This window comes from Petaurus breviceps, unplaced genomic scaffold, assembly GCF_028583685.1.
Source record: "Petaurus breviceps papuanus isolate PSGF00001 unplaced genomic scaffold, PetGlider_PUasm1.0 428, whole genome shotgun sequence".
In the NCBI taxonomy this organism is placed as follows: Eukaryota; Metazoa; Chordata; class Mammalia; order Diprotodontia; family Petauridae; genus Petaurus; species Petaurus breviceps.
This window is the reverse complement of record NW_027186331.1, coordinates 576,492-591,668: the sequence shown is the minus strand read 5'-3', so window position 1 is coordinate 591,668 and position 15,177 is coordinate 576,492. Positions and strand designations below refer to the sequence as shown.

General features: G+C 47.9%; 1 protein-coding gene and 1 pseudogene across 1 annotated transcript in view; both read left to right on the top strand.

Moving 5' to 3' along the window:
• LOC138171345 (eukaryotic translation initiation factor 3 subunit J-like) overlaps positions 1 to 7,405 on the top strand; it is a 19,350-nt pseudogene extending 11,945 nt beyond the window's left edge.
• Positions 7,406 to 10,928: 3,523 nt separating this feature from the next.
• LOC138171326 (carbonic anhydrase 15-like) overlaps positions 10,929 to 15,177 on the top strand; it is a 6,369-nt gene continuing 2,120 nt past the window's right edge. The window contains exons 1-5 of the mRNA XM_069100776.1: positions 10,929 to 11,086; positions 11,801 to 11,836; positions 12,471 to 12,641; positions 14,207 to 14,373; positions 14,562 to 14,654. Coding sequence (XP_068956877.1) covers positions 11,020 to 11,086; positions 11,801 to 11,836; positions 12,471 to 12,641; positions 14,207 to 14,373; positions 14,562 to 14,654 — 534 coding nt within the window. The 5' untranslated portion in view covers positions 10,929 to 11,019. The remainder of the gene's footprint in view (positions 11,087 to 11,800; positions 11,837 to 12,470; positions 12,642 to 14,206; positions 14,374 to 14,561; positions 14,655 to 15,177) is intronic.

Here is a 15,177-nt window from a genome sequence, read left to right as displayed (position 1 = left end):
GGGGCACAGGTATGGGAAGGAGAAGCTATGAGGTCCCTTCTAGGCAAAATTCTGTTTGTCTGCTTCTTTGTGACTCCAGCCACACTCTTGTTTGGAGTAAAGTTTCTCTGGGGGCTAGGCTAGGTTTGCCTCTGATGAGACTGGGCTCCCTCTCCCAGGACTGGGCTAGCCCCCTGCCTTGCCCCTGGGACCCAGCTGCCAGAGGAACCAAGCCTGTCAGCCTGAGAGAAGCGGCTCAAAGGACTGGCCAGACTGGGTCCTCTGGGAGCCTGGCCGGGCTCTGAGCTTAGGGTAAGAAATCAATCTCTTAGCAACACACTCAGGAGGCAGCTGGAATAGCCTTGGACTGGAAAGCCTTGGGTTTGAGTCTGTATCCTGCCTCTTAACAGCTGCGTCTCAGCCTCAGTTTCCTCATCTCTAAAATGGAGATGACCCTTCCACTCTCTTCCTCCCTGGATTGTTGTAGGTTAGCTCTGTAAACTTCAAGTGCCAATTCTTGCTGTTCTGACTACTTTAGTCCCAGGTCTGCTGTGCCCTGCCTTCCCTCTTACAACCCACCCTTTCTTGCCTGGATTTTATTTTGTTGTCTTTACACAGAAGCCCTTAGCATCTCTCTCCTCCCCCAAAACAACATTCTGGAATCTGAATCATGAACTTAAGAGTTGGAAGGAATTTCAGAGGTCAATTAGTCCAACCGTTTGCCTGATGTAGGTGTTAACCAGACTGAACTGGCCTCTAACCTGTGGATGACTGGAGCCAGCAGTGCAGGCTAGAGACAGGAGAGTCAGGAAACAAACAGAAGTTTGATTGCAAAGTGAGGGAAGCAGCTTGCAAGTAAGCAGAGGTCTAGACCCATGTGCCGGGGCCTGCCCCTAGTTGGGGAATCCAAGGCAGTGTGGGGAGATCCCAGTTATTATACCAGTGGCTATAGAGTGACAATGAGGAGTAACAGTCTGATTCGTAGCAGGGCTTTGTGGCCAGAACATGAATACAGCAGGTGCTTGTCTGAGCTCAGAGGCACCTGGTGCTGGTCAAAGCAATACAATAATTATATAATTGAGCGCAAAGGATTGTTATTATGCCAACCTCAGGGCACAGCCTGCTTGCTGGGCCTTAGCTCTGGAAAACAGGGTGTCTCCTAATATCTTAATGTAGGGATGTGCTGCTATCAGATCTGGAACCCTGGACAGCTTGCTGAAGGCACTGAATAAATGAGTACCCAGATGTCAGAGAAATTCCTAGAATCTTAGAGTGGGAAGGTCTAGCCCACTTCCCACCCCCGAAGGATGAATCAGCTTCTGCCCTTGTCCATGTTGTCATCACATTCCAAAGTGAAGACCATGTGTTCGTCACTCCTAGATACAGTCCAGATCCATTTAATTCTCGGGAAATGCTTCTTTATGCTCAATAGAATTTGGCCCCCTTGCAACTTCTATTGGTGATTTGTTCTCTATGTATTCAAGTCTAATGAAAGCACTTCCAAAAACTGGAAGGCAGCAAGCATGTGTGCTTTCTATCTTCTCTGGGCAGTACACAACGTGCTGGGGCTGGAGTCAGGTAGACCTGTGTTCAAATCTGGTCTCAGACACTTAGTAACTCTATGACCTTGGGCAAGTCACAATCTCTGCTTCACTTTCCTCAGCTCTAAAATAGGGATGATGATATCACCTACCTTGTAGGGTCGTTAGGATCAAATGAGATAATATTTGTGTTGCTTTTGGTACAATGCCTGGCACATAGTGGGAGCTTATTCCCTTATCCTTCCCTTTTCCAGGTTTTGTGTTTGAAGTTCCTTAAATAGATGCTCATAGGGCATAGTCCAGTCCTCTCACTATTGATTTTACCTTCTGAACACTCTCCAATATGCCTTCGATGGTCTTTCTGACCGGAGCGAAAGGACTCTCATTTGTCTCATGCCTGGTGCCAAACTTCCACCAATGGAATCCAAGACCACAACATTGTTGGTTACCATGTGGAGGAGTGGATAAGAGAGTTGGTCTTGGAACCATGAGTTCAAGTCTTGCTTCTGATCCATTTTGACTTCAGGCAAGCCACATATCTCTAGGTGCTCTAGGCAGCTACCAGGGTCAGAAGTTGCTGAAAAAAGAGCCAACCTATATTGGGAGAGAAAATACCCTCACTTGAAAGTTTCTTCCTTATATTGTCCCAATCATAGGACCAGTCCCTATTCCCCTAAATGTAAAATAATTTCTGAGAAGGTGGATACCACCATCTGAGGGGATCAATATGGACTTCCTGAAGGAGGTTAAACCTTGGGCTTTTAATGTCAGTGGATGGACTTTCCTCATTCAGGAGCTCCCAAAAATCAATGAAATCACAGGGCCAGTTTCTATCCTTATCCTGTATCACCCAATGAACTACACTGAGCATAAAGTTGCCTGAAACCCCAAGGCATTTTCCACATCAACAGACTTTTAACCAAGTCTAACTCACATGGTGCTTTCACTATTGATCTTTTGAAACCAAATGTAGGACTTTACATTTATCCCTATTAAATTTCATCTTGTTGGAGTCATTCCAGTATTTTCCTCTGTTGGATCCCAAGACTGTTAGACAGTTGTTCACTATCCCTCCTGCCTTTATTTCAGGACCATAAGGGCATTGTGGACATTGTGAAGGGTAGAGTGGGGCATGGAGGGAGAGGGTAGAGCTCGGCTCAGGGTCTGATAGACCCAGACTAGTTGCCATATTTCTCTAGACTCAGAGCAGTGAGAAGTGCCTTCTGGATGAATCCAACCTTCCTGGGAGATAAAGCAGCTCTCACTTTATCTTTTTTTTTCCTTTTTCATAATTTTGATGGAAGAAGGAGGGTAATTGATTAGTCAACCTTGGCATTCTACAGTATTTAGGCACCAGTGAAACATCTGTGTTTTAGAAAGATTTCCACACAGGTGCAGAGATAAAGAAGGCTTCATTGACACAAGCTTAGTGAGGGTGGGGAGTGGGGAAAGGGGAGAATGGACCTTAGTAAAGCAGAGGAGGGAGAAGAAATCACTTATTTTCATCCTAAGATTGCACAGGTCTACCATAGAGCAAATTAAGGATTATTTGTCTCCTCAGTTTTTTGTCCATCCCATGAGTAGGCGGTACTTGACTTGGAGTCTCTTAACTGTGTGACTACAGAGAAGTTATAACTTCTCTGAGGCTCATCTGTAAAATAGGGGGGGATCTGTAGTGCCTATCACATAGATTTGTTGTAAGGATTGAGCAAGATGGTGTATGTAAAGTGCTTGGCATGTCAATGTCACTGGGCTCGATATGAAGGAAATCCTGACTGATACTGTGGGTGGGTGACCATAGGGTTGGTTCCTACCTCTCAGGGCTGTTGGGAAGCAAGTGCTGAGGTGTGTCCAGGGTGGAGCTAGAGCCAGCTGGAGCCAGCTCCTGAGAGTCAATAGTGAGTATTTACACCTGGGAAATCTGCCGACTCCAAAGGCTACAAATCAGGACTTTATCATTTTGTTGGTTATCTAGCCTTGAGAAAGTGATGGAGAAAATGTTTACAATGAAGATTTAAACTTCAAAGTGTATTGTACAGACATCCCCCCCCCCCAAGAGCCACTTGTTAAACATCTACCAGTCCTATGCTGGATTTGTCCCTGCTTCACTGTTTTCAGGGAGCTATGATTGGGTCTAAGTAGTTTCTTCCTTCCCCAACACAGACCAAAATCCATCCGTACCTTGATAGTCTTCCAAGGTTTCTGTGGCCTCAGAAAAATTCATCAACACCTGGTGGTCAAGCCTCTGGTGGTAAAATGACATAATGATAATAATAATTATTAGTATAATCAGAGAGAAAGCATTATATAGAAGATAAAAACCTGGCCCTGGAACCAGGAAGAACTGGGTTCAAGTCTTGACCCTGACACACACTGGCTGTGTGACCCAGGACAATCAACCCTTCAGTGCTGTATTCAACTCTCTAAGACTTTGGTTTTCACAGAAGGGACCCATCTGCATTGGTAGAAGGAGTTTCTGCATCTGGGTCAATGAAATCACAGATCAATCGCTGGTCCTGATTATTAAAGTGAGGAAGATCTGGGGTCCAACCCTACCTTTGACACAACTAACTGTGACCCTGGACAAGTCATTTAACTTAGCCTCAGTTTCCTCATCTGTGAAACAGGGATGTTGATATGGGCAGCACCCGCCTCGTAGTGTGTGGATTAAATCTGAGAACATCGGTACAGTGCTTTGCCAGCTTTAAAGGGCAATGCATTGGTTGTGATGATTGGTCACATGTCACATGTAGCCAGTGTGAGGCAAAAGCACATACAGATTTTTCTTCTCATTTAAGTGATAAAGTGTTCACTTGAAAAAAGATTAGATGCAGATTTCCTTTCTGGCAGATCTTGATAAAAAGTGGAATTATTTTCTCCCAGTGAAAGCATTCTCCATAAGTGACATCCCATCCCCACTGGCTAGAATGTATGCATGTGTGCGAGTGTGTGTGTGTGTGGGGGGGGGGAGTGTTACTCAATCACTGACAAAAGTTTTCCTGAGAATTAAAGACCTTTTTCCCCTGCAAGTTGAGAGAGTTCCTCATTAAGCAAATATTACTCCAGAGTAGCAAAGAAGAATATTATAATTGTACTCAGTTTTGTTTTTTGTGGAAAGAACTCATTAAAAACACAAAACCCAACATGTCATAGTATTTTGGGTGAATTGAGCAGGAAGTGTTCAGCCTTTATATGTGATGATGATGATGATGATGATGATGATGATGATGGCTGACAGTATAGCACTTGAAAGTGTGTCAGGTGCTTTCCAAACATGATTTTGCCTCCCCATGACTCCATGAGGTGGGAAATACAAGTCTTCATTTGACAGTTGAGGAAATTACTTTCTAGGCTTAGGGGGCTTGCCCATGGTCACCCAGTTAGCAAGTGTCTGAGATGGAACTCCAACTCACCCCTTCCTCATGTTAACACCTACACTTTAGCACCGCCCCCTCCATTGTCGATGATGTTTGCTCCCTGTGAGGCTCTGGGCTAGTCACATCACCTCACTTGGCCTCAGTTTCCTTCTCTGTAAAATGAAGGGAATGCTGTATATGGCTTCTGAGATCCCTCCCAGCTCTAGAATCCCATGCTCTCTAATATGGCTGTGCTTTCACCAAGCATCACCAATCATAAAAATTAGAGCTAGAACAGACCTTCAGACATCACTTGGACCATTCCTCAGATTTTACAAGTGAGGAAACCGAGGCTCAGCTGAAACAAGTGACTTGCTCATGGTCATATGACTAGTTAGTGGGAAAGCCCAGACATAAACACAGATCTTTTTGCTCCAAATCCAGCGCTCATGTGGTGACATATCTCATACCTGAATGATAGATTCCTTGGACTCTGTATGGCAACCCTATGATTCCTCCTTCCCCCCATCCCCAAGTGCAGATCTCAACTCACTGGGGCCTTCTTCATGTTTCAAGCTGACATGTTTTTTTCATTATTTCTAGATCTCTATTCCAGATCTCTTGTTAGACAGAAAACAGAGTTTTGTCACCCCCCCCCCCCTTCTCTTCCTCCTCCTCCTCCATCTCCCTGATAATATATCTCCTATGGTCACCCTGGGTGAGGGGGCAATGGTTTAGAGTTGGGATACCAAACCTCCCTTCTGTTAAAGCCTGTTGCAAATATATTACCAACACTGCTCGAAGGCAAGAAACCTTGAGGACTTTCCCAGAGACCTAACCAGGCCAACTGGGATAGCTTACAGAGGCCAGATGAAGATAGCACTTTTGCAGGATAGGACCTCAGTTAGAGAGTTCTCTTCTGGGAGACTAGAAAGTGAGGTACATTAATGTGCTGTTGGGGAAGGTGTGAACTGGTCCAACCAGTTCTGGAGAACCATTTGGTGCCATTCCCCCAAAGCTGTTAAGTTGTTCATACATTTTTTACCCAACAGCACTACTAGACCTATACTCTCAAAACCTCATAGTAAGAGAAAAAGGATTCATATGTACCAAGACATTTATAACAGCTTTTTTTTGCAGGGCCAAAAAATTAGAGACTAAGGTGGGTGTCCATTAATTGGGGAATGACTGGACAAGTTTATGATATATAAAAGCAATAGAATATTATTGTGCTCTAAGAAATGATGAAGGTAATAGTTTCAGTTATGTGTGGTAGGGGAAGGGGAAACAGACGAGGCAGAAACAGGAGAACAGTTTATGCTGTGACAAAATTATTGTAAAGTCCAACAACTTGAAAAGACTTAAAAACTCTGGCCAACACAATGACCAGCCATGATTCCAAGGAACTCCAGATTAAATGTGCTACCCACGGCCAGCTAAAGAGAGTGCTGACTGGGACACAAGTGCACTAACAGGGTTTGTTTGCCTTGCTTTCTCAGTGAGCGAGAAGATGGGAAGGAGAGAATTTGTAAAGGAAAATAAAGTTGAGTTTTTACTAAAGAATCCTTTCTGTAATAACCTTTCCAAGTGCCCCACCCCCTGCCCCACTCCCAGCCTCTTAAGGACCTCCAGTGAGGGGGAGTTCATTCCCTCCTGAAGCTGCCCATTCCTCTGTTGGATAATTGTGAGGGAGTTTTTCCTGACATCAACCTTAAGCCTACCTCTCTTCAAACTTCCCACTACTGATACCAGCTATGTTCCCTGGGACCAAGTAAAATAAGGCTGGTCCCTCTTCCAGGTAACACCCCTCCAAATATTCAAAGTCTTCTCTCCAAGCTAAACACCCCCATTTCCTTTGACTGGTCCTAATTTATAATATATTATAGCAATAATGGTAGCTAGCGGCTGGCGTTGACCGGTGGGAAGCTATTCGGTGACTCACCACCCGCCCTCTCAGCCTTCTCCTTCCACCCCCTTCCCTCACTTTCGTAGTCACAGCCGTGGCGGCGGGTGACTCGGCCTCCTGGGTCCCAGACACGTTCTCCGTGCAGGAGCTGGTTCGGGAGGGGGCCGCTAGGAGGGAGGGATGAGGATGACGATGTCAAGGAAAACTGATGATGAAGAAAAAGACAGAAGGGACAGAGAGAAGACCAGAAACGAAAATTTCAGAAAAGAAGAAAATAGAGAAAATCAAAGAGAAAGAACAGTAGCAGAAAAGACAAAAAATTAAGAAGAGGTTAGAAAAATGTGAAGAGCCCATCCCCCAGAAGAACAATAAGCAGATAAACTACATCTAAAGAGACTAAAGGAAGAGACAGACCTTGAAATGTTAATGACAGTCTCCGGTACAGATGCCATGAACTCATCTTCTCGAGATGGCTTCCCAGAGTTTGGCAAGTTTCTAAAAGATAAAATAACGTAGTGTGAAAAATAGCTACACTTTGCCATTTTTTTTGGGAAGCCTTAGTTGGAGATGTGTGTATTTCGTTGGAAATTGGTGCCTTGAAAAAGATGACCATTCATTGGTAGCGCCATGCCGGGGAAACAGGAAAGGAGGAAAGCTCAGCTCAGCCCAGCCCCCCACCTCCAGTCCCAGAAGAAAGGCACGGGGCCTGGGGGGAGGGGGCCTGAAGGCTATAGGAAGATGATCTTGCAGATTACGGTGACCACAATGGAGGACGATGCAAGACTTTCATACGACATTTCATCATCTTATTCTGTTGCTTACAGTCAACATATAGCACAGTTTTCTTTCCTTTCAGTTCTGCTAAATGCTGCAATCCAAAGTGCAGTAACTTTGTGCTGGTTACTTAACCCCTTGACACTTAGGTGCTAACTCAATGGGGAACTTAGTTCTTGTTGCCAAGGGGTTAAAATCAGGAAACTCGGTTCACAGTAAATAACAGTAAAAGAAATTCCAATAATGTTGTGATTCCAGGGCAGTAGAGTCAGTCACTAAATGGGAAACAGAGGCAACATGAGCAAAAAAGCTACACTTTTGGCATTCACCAGTGCCATTTAGTAATATAGCCTTGGCCATCCCTCCTTAAACTATTTCAGATCTTGTCAACAAAGGCAGGTTGAAACAAGGGCGTGTGAGCATGCACCTGGTATTGAAATTGCTTTGGCTTAAGGTGTAAGGATTTTTAAAATCCATTGCACAGAAAATGGTTTATTTCAGAATAAGGATACTATGCCTGAAATGGCTATTTGTCTGACATTTAAAAAAATTATATGACCCAGAACCTTGAAGCTGAAGAGGTAATGTCTCCATTGTTGAATCTGACTAAACCCAATTGTGGTATCTTAAGTGTTTAAATAGTCTAGTTTATATTTACTGGAAAATTTCTACTGTCCCAGCTCTTGGGGAGAGGGGAGTGAATGTGGCTCCACCTTTTTATTTGTTTGATTTAAAATGTCTGAGAAACAAAACCTCCTTTGTTCTCCTAGGCTGAAATAGAACAACTTTCATCAGGTTTGACATCTCCTTTCCTCTCCAAATATGCTTAGCAAACTGCAGTTACTATGGTTTGGTAAATTGTTTTATTAACAATTCTGACATCTGCAATGTTTTTTACAAGGCAACTGAGTTCATAAAATCACTATTGTGAGGGCTTGAAAATAAATAATAGCTAGCATTTAGATGAGATTTGCAAAGGGCTTTCCATATGTAAACTCACTCAATACTCACAACAACCCTACAAGGTAGGTGCTATTAGCCCTGTTTACAGATGAGGAAACTGAGACACAGAGAGGTTAATGTGTCTTTCCTAGGATCACACAGTTAGAAGTGTCTAAAGCAGTATTCTGACTCGAATTTTCCTGTCTCCAAGCCCTTCACTCTATCCACTGCCTCACCTAGCTGACTGGGGGAGAGTTTCCTGTTCTCTTCCCCTTTCTAGTCATCCTCTGTTGACCTCTAGCTTGTCAATGTACTATCTAAAATGGGACATTTAGGACTGGAAACAATACTTCAGAAGGTGTCTGACCACTAGGATAGAAGCTCCATGGTGAGTGATGAAAAGAGTCCTAATCTTGGGAGACAAGAGTCCTGAATTCGAATCCTGTCTCTGCTACTGTGAGCTTAGGCATTTGTGGCACAGGTTGAATGAACAGTCCCTTATAACTCTGAGATCCCATGGTTTCTTCTGAGGTCTTTTTCCTTCTCTGGACCTCAGATCCTAGGTCTCTGAGGGGATGGTGTTAACCTCTCTCCCTTCAATGGCTGACCTTCTATAGTGCTCTGTGCCATTCTGATTTTTGGTGTAATCAGAGTGAACACCTTTAAGGGGAATTTGAGGGAAGCAGAGCTTTTAATATCTCTGGGTTCTCTGTCCTGGGATGAAGAGTTTCTAGACTTGCTTCAGAACCACGGAGAGCTCCCATACCCCTTCTGGCCACCTCCAGAGGGCACCCGTAGCTAAGAGTTTCCTGGGGAGTATCCAGGCCAAAGAGGTCATTCCAGGCCTGTCCTGCAGGTGGCTTCCTGATTGTGGTGTGTGTGTGTGTGTGTGTGTGTGTGTGTGTGTGTGTGTGTGCACGCACACCAGGTTTGTGAGTCCTAGTGTGAGCTCTTGGTTATCCTGTTTTTTTCCACAGGTCTAACATTCCTTCTCCTGCACAACCTGGGGTCCCCCCCCCCCCCCCCCCCATTAGCCCCCATTCATCCCCCCCCCCCAACCTTTCTGTGACCCTGACATCCTTCAAGGTAGTGGAAGCAGTCCTGGCCTTGAGAATCTTGGTTGTGCTACTGCCTTGGGCAAATCACTCCTTCTCTGAGCCTCAGTTTCCCTAAATGTGAAAAGAGAGGTATAGATCAAATAATCTCTAATATCCCTTCCAACTTTGAAACCTCTGGGTCTTCCATCTCTTTTCTGGAAAGAGCCCTCCACAGTCTTCTGCTTCTTCATCTCTCTTCCCTCCTCAGCATTTGGCTACCATCCCCACAATAATATTGAAGTAACTCTCTCTGAGGTCCACAATCAGTTTCTAATAGCCAGATTCAATGGACATTTTCTCATTCCACATCTTTGACCTCTTGGACAACATCAGAGCTGAGGATAGGAAGGGGGGAGGACTTTAGAACAGAGAATACCAAAGCTGAGAGGGGCCATAGAACAGGCAATGTCAGAGCTGGGACAGGAACATAAATCCTGAAACGTCTTCATGGATCTTGGATAGAGAATGTCAGAGCAGATGGAGGTACCCAATCAACAAACATTCTCCTTAGAACATCAAAAGTCAGAGGCTGGAGTGGGATCTGGGAGTACCTTAGAACAGAATGTCAGAGTTGGAAGACACCTTAGAAATCACCTTGTCCAGACTCTCATTGCACGGTCACCCAATTCCACCAGCATTTACTAGGGCCCAGGGAGCAGTTTCTGTTCTTCAGGAGCTTACATTCTGCTGTAGGCATGCACCCTCTCCAGAGAACTGGACTGCCGAGCAGGGAGTGATGGGGCTGAAGGAGGGGGTGGGGGCAGAGAAATGGAACCCTAGCCAGGGGTGGGGGCCTCCGAGAAGTCATCATTAGCACAAGTGGCACCTGAAGGAAGCTGGACAGGAAGAGAAGGATTCTGAGAAGCAGAGACAAGTTCGTGGCAGAGGAAGGACTAGACCTCAGCCAGCTTGCTGGGCTCGCAAGCCAGGACTCTCCTTGCCTGCCCCAGGGCAGAGTTTCCTGCCTCAGCGCTGGACTAGAGTGAATTACCGCCTCCGGCTCCTCCGGGGAGATCCTCGCCCCGCCTCTCAGCTAGCTTCCTGGGCACTTCCCTCTCCTGGTTCCCCCACCTGTCCGGAGCATCCTCCGGCCCCTGCCCACTCGATGTGGCCTTCCTGGGGCTGCTCCTTTCTCCTCTCAGTCTTGCTTGGGGATCCGGCTCAGCTGGCGGCCTTAACGCCCTGGGCCCCTGCCTGAGGTCCGTGTGCAGGACGCGGACTGAGGCTGGGCGCCCCAGGAGGGGAGGAGTTAACTCCCCCCACCCTTCTCCGCCTGGGCGAGCCGGCGATATTTAAGAGGCGGCATCGGCAGCAGCGGCTGCAGTCGGTCAGTTCCTCCATCCTTCGTCCCCTCCGGCAGGCAGGCAGGTCCGTGTGGCCGGTTGTCAGTGGGACCCAGGAGCCCTGCGCCCCCCGGTCCGGCCATGCAGCACCCCCGCCTCCCGTTTGCTTGGCTCACGCTGCCCCTGCTTGTCCAGGCAGCCCCGGATGGTGAGAGGCCAGAGGGCCGCCCCCCTCCCCATCCCAGTCCAGCCCTGCGTGATCTGTTGTGTCCCAGCCCCAGTGAGGGCGCGTTCCCTAGTTGGGCTTTCTTTCTTTCTTTCTCCTACACTTGTCTATGCCTCTGTCTCTCAGTCCCGGTCTCTCTCTGTGTCTCCAGGTTTCCGTGTCTGTCTCGCTCAGTCTCTGTCTCTGTCTCCCTCTCTGTCTCTTCCAGATATGTACGCCATGTAGGTGTTCCCAGTGGTTTGCAAGAGCCTGGAGCTTCTCCCTTAAAACCCCACTCCCTTCCTCTGGGTTGCCTCAGCCCAATGTGCCCCTTCTGGCCCTGTGGGTCCCTCCCCCATGTCTTGTTCCCAGTTTCCCCTGGCTGCGCTCCCTTCTCTCTCTTTCCCTAATGGCATCCTCCAGCCCAGGGGCAGATCACACCTTCCTGCTGGGCTAAAGCAGCTGGACCGGAAGAACCTTCAACTCGAAGCTGCCAGTCTCTGTGTCTCTCTCTGGCAGGGGGTGGGGGTGGGGTGGGGGAGAAGGCAGTCACTCAAGGACAGGGACAGAAGCAGAAAACAGCCTGACTGACAACATAGGGATAGAGACATAAGGGTTCCTTCTGTATGGGACCACCTCCCCCCCAGTCTAGGAGAGAACAATGTGTGGGGGGGACAACTTCAGCTCTAACCCCCACCCCCCATCTGTCTCCTACAGGCTCTTGGTGCTATGATTCCCAAAATCCCCAATGTGGTGAGTAGAGAGATGGTGGGGGTGTTAGTGTGAAGGGTGGGGTGTGTGGATGTGGGGGGTAGTTACAGAAAGGCAACTTTTGACTGGAAGGAAAGAAAAACTTCCTCCCAGTGGTAGTTCCAAAAGGGGACTCAGCCCCTTCTGGAGATGGTGAGTTGGCCCTCACTGGAGGTGGGAAGACCATCAGAGGAGAATGTTGTCACTTCAGGGGCTTCCTGTGCAAACACAGGTTGAGCTGGATGACCTCTGGACGTTCCTGCTCCACCAGTTGGGTTGTGACTCAGTGTGTGTGTGTGTGTGTGTGTGTGTGTGTGTGTGTGTGTGTGTGTGTGTGTGTGTGTGCACCAGGCAGGGCTACATTGCATTGTCTGTGTAGGTGTTAGGAAGGTGCATTAATAGAGCTCTGTGGGGTGAGAATGAGTTAGCAGGGACCACCTTCTCAGTAACATGGGGCTCCTTGAGGTTCTCCTTGTATCTCAGTGAGTTCCTAGGTGGCCATGGAGGGACTAGAGGAAGCTGGTGAACCAGCCAGACTTTGTGCAGCTTGGGCCATTGTGATCAGCTCCTCTCTGCTGCTACATAGGGCAGAAAGATAGGGGCTATCTTTCTTTCCTTTCTCCCTCTCTACCTCCAGGCCCCTCACATTGGAAGGATGTAGCCTACACCTGTGGGGGCTCAGCTCAATCACCCATCGACATTGACCGGCACCAAGTGAAGCTGGACCGGAGCCTGAGCCCTTTTATGTTTGAAGGATATGACTCAGCACCCCCAGGCCCCTGGAGGCTCCTGAATGATGGACACACCGGTTAGTCACCCCCAACAGGCAGAGATGCACAGGTCTAACCCAGGAAACCCTGGTGGAGGAAGGTGGGCAGAGGGACCAACCACCGTTCCCACCCCATTTCAGTCACTGTCGGCCCATACTGAGCACCTACTATGTGAAAAGTCAACAAAGACTTTTTCCCTTGAAGGTTGGGGGTCTTGGCCCTCCAGGGACTCACAGTCTGGACAGTGAAGTGCTGACCCAGCTCAGGGAACTCTGAGAGCCTCAGTTGGAGAATCAGGAGATAGGTTCTAGTCCAAGTTCAGCAACCCCTGGAATGCCTCCTGGTCTGGGTCATACTTTCCCTACTTGTCTCAGCAGGCCCCCCCCCCCCAACCCCACATTGAGTGCTCAGAAGCCAAGTCCTCTCAGGACCTCAGTTTCTCTCTCTCTTTTTCTTTTTTTGGAGGGTGAAGGTAGGGCAATTAGGGTTAAGTGATTTGCCCAAGGTCACATGGCTAGTTTTTTGTGTTGTGTCTGAGGCCGCATTTGAACTCAGGTGCTTCTGACTCCAGGGCTAGTGCTCTATTCACTGCACAGCCATTCTCCCCAGGACCTCAGTTTCTCTTGATGACTAGCTGTATAATCTAGATCAATCACTACCCCTCTTTGGGCCTGCATTTCCATATGTCCCAAAATTCAATCTAACAAACATTTAATTATTTATTTATTGCTTTTTGGAGGGGAGAAGACAGGGCAATTGGGGTTAAGTGACTTGCCCAAGGTCACACGGCTAGTAAGGGTTAAGTGTCTGGGGCTGAATTTAAACTCAGGTCCTCCTGACTCCAGGGCCAGCACTCTACTCACTGTACCACCTAGCCACCCCACAACAAGCATTTATTAAGTGAGACACCTCTCACCCCTTGTAATCTATGTCTGTCTGCCTGCCTGCCTGTCTGTCTTTCTGTCTGTCTGTCTATCTCTCTATCTAGTCTGTACACATGTAATTCAGCAAGATTATAAGCAAAATATAAGGTCATTGAGTACAGGAATAATTTCATTTACATCTCTTAGGTATTACTTGTTGTTTTGAATGGAATTAAGTGCCTGCTATGATGAAGGTGCTATCTGGGAAGGAGTTTGAGGTTCCTCCCAGGAGTCCTTCTATGATTAAGAAATTTCATGCTGGGGCCAGCACTGGGTGTGAGGGGTGCTAAGGGTTTAGGAAGGTCCACAATGTTCGGTTTCAGGCACAGCCACATGTTTCTGACCTATCCTCACATTCATACTCCCAGATGGCTCTAACCCAGCAGAGTTTGTATGGAGAGGGGGGATCCTGTGTCCTGGAGAGGGGAGTGCGTGCACTCGAGGGAGTGTGTGTGTGTGTGTGTGTGTGTGAGAGAGACTGTGTGAGTGAGTGTGTGTCTGTGTGACTGTGAGTGTGTGTGTGAGAGAGAGAGAGACTGTGTGAGTGTGTGTCTGTGTGAATATGTCTGTGTGACTGTGAGTGTGTATGTGTGTGTATAGGGTTTCAGGGCATCCCGAAGAGCCAGGGTGAGTCCTACACCACACTGACCCCCTGGACATGTGGTGCCCTCTTCCTCCAGTGCTGCTCAGCCTGGAAGGGATCCGGGGCCAAGAACAGGGTCGCCCATGCATCTCGGGAGGGGGCCTGCCCCACGTCTACTGCGCCCTGCAGCTTCACTTCCACTGGGGCAGCCCCACAAGCAATGGCTCTGAACACACTTTGGACGGTCAGCGGCAGCCTATGGAGGTAAGGTGCTGGGGCTGGGATGGGGAATAGTGGGCATGGGTTCCATGGCAGAGGGGCACAGAGTCTTCTCACTTCAAGCAAGTACTTAGTTTCCCTGGCAACTCAAATTGGGAGGGGGGTTTGGGCTGGGCTGGGCCCTTTGGGTTTCACCCAGCCAGCTCCATGGGATGTGTCTGTGTCTCCTCCAGATGCACATGGTCCACATGAACACCCTCTACCAGAGTCTGGAGGAGGCCCGGGGTCATCCTGGTGGCTTGGCTGTGTTAGCCTTCCTGTTCAAGGTATGGGGAAGGCTGGGGATGGGCTACTGATTTCTGCTGCTCACTTGCCAGGAGAGGGGAAAGGCATGAGAAAATTAGGTGGGGAAATAGGGTGGGAGACAGCCTATATGGGGGAAGTGAGCCAAGTTGGAGACAGAGAGACAGAGAAAGAAAGAGAGAGAAAGAGAGACAGAGAGAGAGAGACAGAGAGAGAGAGACAGAGAGAGAGACAGAGAGAGACAGAGAGACAGAGAGACAGAGACAGAGAGAGAGACAGAGAGAGAGAGAGACAGAGAGAGACAGACAGACAGAGACAGAGACAAAGAGAAAGAGAAGCAGAGAGACACAGGGAGAAAGAGAAGAGAGAAGGGGGTAGAGAAAGGGAGGAAGAAAGAGAGAGAAAAAATGAGAGAGAAAGACAAAGACACAGAGTGACAGAGAGAGGAAGGGGAGAAAGGGAGAGAGCAGGGAGAGAAGGGGGAGAGGAGGGGCAGGAGGGGAAGGGGTGAGAGAGAGAGAGAGAGAGAGAGAGAGAGAGAGAGAG